This window comes from Lolium rigidum, chromosome 5 (genome assembly GCF_022539505.1).
Source record: "Lolium rigidum isolate FL_2022 chromosome 5, APGP_CSIRO_Lrig_0.1, whole genome shotgun sequence".
Lineage (NCBI taxonomy): Eukaryota > Viridiplantae > Streptophyta > Magnoliopsida > Poales > Poaceae > Lolium > Lolium rigidum.
In genome coordinates this window covers 186,470,009-186,476,628 of record NC_061512.1, presented here as the reverse complement: position 1 = coordinate 186,476,628, position 6,620 = coordinate 186,470,009, and the positions used below count along the sequence as shown (strand labels likewise).

The window sequence follows — 6,620 nt, the reverse complement described above, 5'->3', positions numbered from 1 at the left end:
GGATCCTCAACGTCGACTCCGATGAGGAAGAATAGAAATTAATTTGAATTATTGTTCTGCATTTGCAGAACTTATTGATTTCAAATCAAATTCGTCGAAGTCGTATGTTGTTTAAATTTTTATAGGGGTGGCAGTGTGGTCAGCCCCTTCCGGTAGAGAGGGGGCACGTGCCGGTGCCCCCTATAGAGTTTGCCTGTCAGTGTTGTCGGACATAATATAGGGGGCGTTGGTGGAGATGCTTTTTCATCACCATATTTGTGTGAAATGTGAACCACTGATAGCGTGGTAAAATGTTGGTCTTTAGATAATTAACCTGCAGGTGTGGTCAGTCAAACGAATGGGCGGTTCACACTTGGCCGGTGCTGCAAAAGAGCGAGCAGGTACCTCCTAATGTCCGTGGCTTAATGACCTGCTGACACGACCAAGTGGGGGGTGAAAGAAAGAGGGACTAAAGCAAGCACCTGCAGTGATTAAAGAAAGAACATGCACCACACGCACAAAAGGGATCGTTGATCAAATCATTCCGTCATGCATCCATAGATTGCTTCATCAGAACTCATTCCTTTTATCTTTTTTTTTTCTAGTCTCATCTTGGGCCTTTCCAACTTTCCATGTGCTCATGATACGGTCCACGAACACGCCCATTCAAACATGCACACCCAAACACTACTACTGTAATCTCGCCACTGAAGAAGGACACAAAACTAAAGAAAAGGAGATGCAAAACTATCCTAACTTGGCTAGAAGCATTCCTGCATCAGCCGGCGAAAGATATATAGAAGAAAACCCCAAAAGTAACTAAGAATTAACAGAGATCGATCTGGTATATATAGCTTTCGCCGGCTAACGCGCCGATATGCTCCTCTCCTGCTGAAAGTATCTGAAAACTGACTTCTTGGCCGGAGCCCTTGGAACGGAGGAATTTTGCGGGGCAAACTCAACTAGAAGATAATCACTAATGGTGTATCTTGGACCGAAAATTAGCTTGTTGCTAGGTTTTTTTTTTCTTTGTAAGCTTGGTGATGGCTGGCTAGTCATGATCCGCGCCGTGCCAGTCAGGTCTCCCCAGCGTGAACTCTAGGCTTGGGCTGCTCAGCTCGTGGTTCGACACCTGCGAGCCGCTTGATCTGCAGGGCTCCATGTTCTGCAACAGAAGGATCGATGCACACAAAGATCAACAAAAACATCTTGGAAAAACGATGAATGCAAATGTGTAGGATCTGGTGCGTTGGGAAGAAGAATGTGCACATATGCATACGTACCTCCATTGGAGAAGACAGTCCTATGGAGCGATGAGCGTCCATGTTACAGGAATTGGAGGACAGCCATGGGTCCCTGGAGGAGAATGAATTTCCAAATTAGCAAAGCTGATCAGTTACCAGCAGCTTTCCGCAACAAGATAGCACATGCATATGTTTACATACGCAGCCTGATGCATATGACCAAATAGTAAAAGTAGGCCTCCTGCGATGCTACAACTGGGCATCCGTGTATGTATATGAATGGCAAGTTTTGCTACTGCAGATAGGAACATGGCGTGGCCATGGATGCACATTGCCCAGTATAGTTAGCTTTGGCTAAAGAGAGCAACAACAGTCGCTCTTCCTGATCAGTTCGTTACACATAGAGCTTCTTTCTAGGCAACAAAAGCCCTAAAAAGAAGTTCCGGTTTTGGCACAGTACACCAGTGCAATGGTATGTACAGGAGCTCGTCATCAGCAAGCTAGCTGCTGCGTGAAGGGAATTTTCAGCAAAAGAGAGATACACAAGCAAAGAATCTAATGCTACATATGACTAACACACATGCGGGAAGAGAATTATTGTTGAGATCAATCCTAATTTTCTCTTGGCTCTCCTAGATACAAGAAACCATTCTTGCATGCATTGCGCATATTTAATCAGTATGTAGTTTTTTATGGGCATGGAGATGTAGAGTTATACGCATGCATTGCTATGTTGCAGACTACAATGTTGGTGACGAGAGAGAGAGAGAGAGAGAGAGAGAGAGAGAGAGTTTTTGTGTATGAATATGGCCCACATGTTGGAGATCATGGAATTGGTAGTTCTTTTCTCGGAGTGTACGCTTATTTTTGTACATCAAGGAAAGTGTCCTTCCTTTATCACTACTCTATAAACATATAACAACAACTCAGTACCAAACCGTTCTAAAGTGCTTTTGTCTTGATAGGAACAAACGTATACAGTTAACATTGAGGGACCGGTAGACTTTTCGTGTCAATAATATCAATCATAGATACACTACTTTATATACCTACTCATATATGTATGGAACTTTTCTGATTAAGAACAGTATTAGTTTGAATGTTGTTCTAGATCGTGGGGACTCCAGATGGACTGATAAAGTGTATCATATATACACTTAGCTAAACAAACATACCAATATGCATGTCTGCATTTGGTCTTATCATTTTTGAAGGAGAAGTAGTAGGTATGTTGACTAACTGTTTAACGAAAATCAGCATAAGAATAAAGCAAGTCTTTGATTAAGAGCCAAAATGGCAAAACAGACACTACGAAAGTTTTTCATTCTCACAGCCAGTGGCACATTTAAAACTACAAACTTTTGCATTGACATCTACTGATTTTCCCCAGGAATAAACTTTGCATGAATGTTCAATTACCTTGACCATCTGAAATAAGCTAGACTAGCCCATAACCACTGAAAAGATATTAGCCTGTATTGTCTCCAACCATTAGACTGAATTAATTTTCTGAAAGCGTTTAACCTTTTTTGTTCTAAAAAAATAGTTGTATAACTCAACATACTACTACTTAACACAATAGGTTCTTCCAAAAATATTTATAATTTACTATGCACTTATCTGTCTCCAAAAATTCGACCTAAAATGGCTGAACCGAAGTTACAAAGAAACAATATGAGGGCAAGGATCAAATAGATGGGTTTTTTTTATCACGAAAAAGAGGAGACAGGATGATGAAAACGAATCAAAGAACTGGAATGATGCAACTATGACCAAAAGATGGGATAGAAGATTGGAAGAGAAGATGGAGTAGGATAAAGAGGAAAAGTGAATGCAGCCAGGGGCAGGTTGAACTGTACTTGCTTCCAAGCAGTTCGTATGCCAGCGGTTGGATGGTGTAAGTTAAGAAAATAGTTAAAGCACACGCAGAGTAAATCACCTTTATTTAGTGAACGAAATGCCGATATAAGAGAGAACCTTGAGTGGCGCGGTAATAATTGGGCAAGAAATAGGAGTAAAAAATGCATTGAGGTGACCGGAGGAACGAGGTGAAAAGAACCAAGAATGCAGCAAGTCCTTGGTTACATATTCCTAGGCAATAGGGCATGTCAGGTCAAAGCCCCACCAGCCCTGGAATCAGAGCCATGCATTGATAAGAAAAGATAATGTAGCTACCTAGCCACCACACTAGGATTGACGCAGAGAGAGAGAGAGAGGGAGACCCAGAGAAGAAGACAATGGACAAAACCCGAGAACCTGCAACACACTAAAATTCACACAACATGTTTTTATATATAAAATAACTATAATGTATTTTCAAATCCCAGTTCCAGAAAGACCAAACACAGAAGAGAGAAGCTGTGCATGCTCAAGTCAATGGAGGTGTGACCTTTTGGTCTTTTCCGTGTGACATAACATTGGCCACCTATAGATAGCAGGCAGCAGACCTGTGTGTACCTTCCCATCCAGGTGTGTGTATGCCCCAAAAACATTCTTTTAAGCTTTGGCCATCACCAGATGATGATCTATACTGGCACAAATATTATCTTGGTTAAATATTCAGAACCTTTTCAGGTGCCAATGTGGTGTTCCTTTGGGCATAAGCGAGCAGTTTAAGCACGGCATAACGAAATCAAAGACAATGTTTAGTATGATCTAATAATGATACGTTGTTATCTCCACAGATATGTAAAACTCTAAAGGCGAACCAAAAGGTGTGAAGCTAGCAAGGGGGGAAGGGGTAGCTAGCTAGCACAAGATGTACGTTGATGTATGCACAAACAAACATCAAGATGTGAAGCAAGTGAACCAAAAGAGATGTGATGAAGGGATGATGTATGCACAACATTCACATGTACGTTGTCATGTGACTTGAGCTGGTACGTACCTTGAGGAGTTGCTCCACCTGGTGCTAGTGTTGCCGGCCGAAGTCTGGTCCATGTCGCCACCTCCGCCGCCGCCACCGACAGAGCTTGCCGCGCCCTCAGAGGTGGACCGGTGTTCCGGGAACTGCCTCCTGTTGTTGTCGCCGGACCCAGCCTGGCCGGTGCTAGGGAAGTCCTCGTCACCGGAGCCGCCGTCGGTCGGGCCTGGAGAATTGACGCACAATGCCAGCCACCGACGGAGCGTGATGAGTTAGTGCTATCTCACTTCCATTAGCTAGCAGCAAGCTAAGAGGCGAGGCACATAGAGAAGATCGAATGCGATGGAGTTAGCAGATGGGTGGCAATGCGAATTACCTGAGGAGGCCGCAGGCTTGTCAGTGCTCTTGACGGTTCGATACATCTGAAAGGGGGCATGCAGCAGAGTGAGAAGAAAAGGCAAAAATTTAGAAACAAGAAAACAAGGCAAGGAATTGCAGCAATCAGCTTAGGGCCTGGGGAAAAGACAAGCAAATGGATCAACAGGTGGATCGGCGCGCAAGACAACAGCGGGAAATGGACGAGGGGAAATACTATGATGCCATGCCCTTGCCTTGGAGCCTTCCTCCTAGCTAGCCAGCAGCTTTCTCTCTCTTGTTCTTCTCTGTCATCGATCAGCTCAGCTGGGTCACTCTCTCTCTCTCTCTCTTCGTGGAGGTGAGTGCTTTGGGCCGTGCACACAGACGCAAACACATACGCTAGCTAGCTAGGTAGGCGCGCACAGATGCACATACATTGCATTATTGAGTAATGATAGCAACTTTTTCTCTCTCACACACATCCCCAAACACTGGCCTCACTCTCTCTCTCTCTCCCCCTACCTCCAAGAATGGCAGTTTCTTCGCTAACTCAGGAGTTACTGCATTAGCTTTCCTGTCTGACCCAAACAAGAACGAGAAGAGCGAGCGAGAGAGAGAGAGAGGGATTGCTTGCAAGGACATCGGGAAGGCCGGATTGATCAGGTTTGGACATGAGTACCTGGAGATGGCTCTTGACATGCGCTAGCGTCAGATCCTTCACGTCCATGAGCTCCAGGACAGACTTGGGCGTCGCCCCTGCAAGAAAGATTAGATTTTGATGATCGATCAGGCCGGGAAGGATCGCTAGACTGGTACGTGTAGCGCGCGGTCGGCGGCGGCCGGAGAGACTGGGTGGTACGTACTCTCGTGGCCGCCGAGGAGCTCGACGGCGTGGACGAAGCGGGCGTGGAGGGTGCTGGTCCAGCGCATGCGAGGGGCGCGCATGCTGCGCTTGGATGGGAGCTTGGGCATAAAACGGGATGCCAGGCCGAACGGCTGCGCGCCGTGAAGGTGGTGGTGGTGCCCGGCGATGCCCATACCGATGCCGCCGCCGGCGCCTCCGTACCCGCGGAGGGTATCCGAGAGCATGCCATTAAGTCTGCCGGAGGCCGACAGCATCCGATGGTGCGCTGCGGGGGAGAGAAACGGCATCGTGGGGTCGAAGGAAGTAGCGGGCGGAGGCGCCCCCGGCACGAGAGAGGACGGCGACGTGGATCCAAGCGACGACGGCCACGTCGCGGGGTGGTGATGGTGGTAGGAGCTGTAGAACCCGACCTTCGGGAGATGGTGGCCGTCTCCTCCCCCGGGCGCCGGCGGCAGGAACGGGAAGCCCCCGGCGCCGTTGTAGATTGGTATCCCACGGATTGGCGGCGACGCCGACACGCCGCCGACACCCGCGTCCAAGGGCTGCAGCATGGGCATGGTCATCAGCGGGGCGCCGGGAGACGTCGTGGCCGCGGAAGACGCAACGGCAACCGACGGCCTGTGCCGCCACGGCAGCGCGGCGCCCTCCTGCTCGGCCGCCAGCAGGGGCGGCGACAGCGACAGCTCCGTGGACGCCGTGGAGCCGTTCAGCCTCCTCCAGGGGTCCCCGCCGCCCGATCCCACAGGTGCGCGCCCGCCGACGCCGGGCGCCGAGCCCGTGGGCGGCCCGGTGCTGGGCAGGCTGATGTGCAGGGAGAGGTCCGGAGACGCCGCCGAGCTCGCCTCCATCTCTCCCACCTACCACCGCGCGCGCTGGCCTCGATTGCACGCGCGTGTGCCCGCAGATATCTAGGTTGGATATTAAGGAAGGATCGGAGGAGAAGGTTCTTGGTGTTCTTGTGTGGCCGGCTCTTTGTTTCGGAATGCTTGTGCTTTGGCCTTGCAGCTTGGGGGGCGGGGGTGCTGTCCCCTTTTGTATCTGTCTCTACTACTGGAGTTACTACTTCTTTCTCTCTCTCTCTCTATACTTTCTTCCTCTCTCTCAACCTCCAAACATGAGAGACACCAGGGATAAATTGGTTTCTTGTGCTGTCCTTCCTTATTGCTACTTGTATAAAAAGGTAGAGAGAGAAACTGTAGAGGGAGACACAGAGAGAATGTGAGGCTATTATCTTGTTGTTTAATTAGGAGGGGCAGGCATCAGCAAGCATGAGAAAATGACACTTAGGAGGAGATAGTACTTAGTCCTGTTT

At 48.4% G+C, this 6,620-nt stretch overlaps 1 protein-coding gene across 1 annotated transcript; it reads right to left on the bottom strand.

The window, feature by feature from the left end:
• Nucleotides 1-509: 509 nt before the first annotated feature.
• LOC124654021 (probable transcription factor RL9) lies at nt 510-6,297 on the bottom strand. Its single transcript, XM_047193061.1, has 6 exons — nt 5,307-6,297; nt 5,123-5,199; nt 4,463-4,508; nt 4,111-4,312; nt 1,263-1,335; nt 510-1,144 (listed from the first exon to the last, which is right to left on the bottom strand). Exons 1-6 carry the CDS (start codon nt 6,154-6,156, stop codon nt 1,031-1,033), a joined length of 1,362 nt encoding a protein of 453 aa, XP_047049017.1. The 5' UTR covers nt 6,157-6,297; the 3' UTR covers nt 510-1,030.
• Between the last annotated feature and the right edge of the window lie 323 nt (nt 6,298-6,620).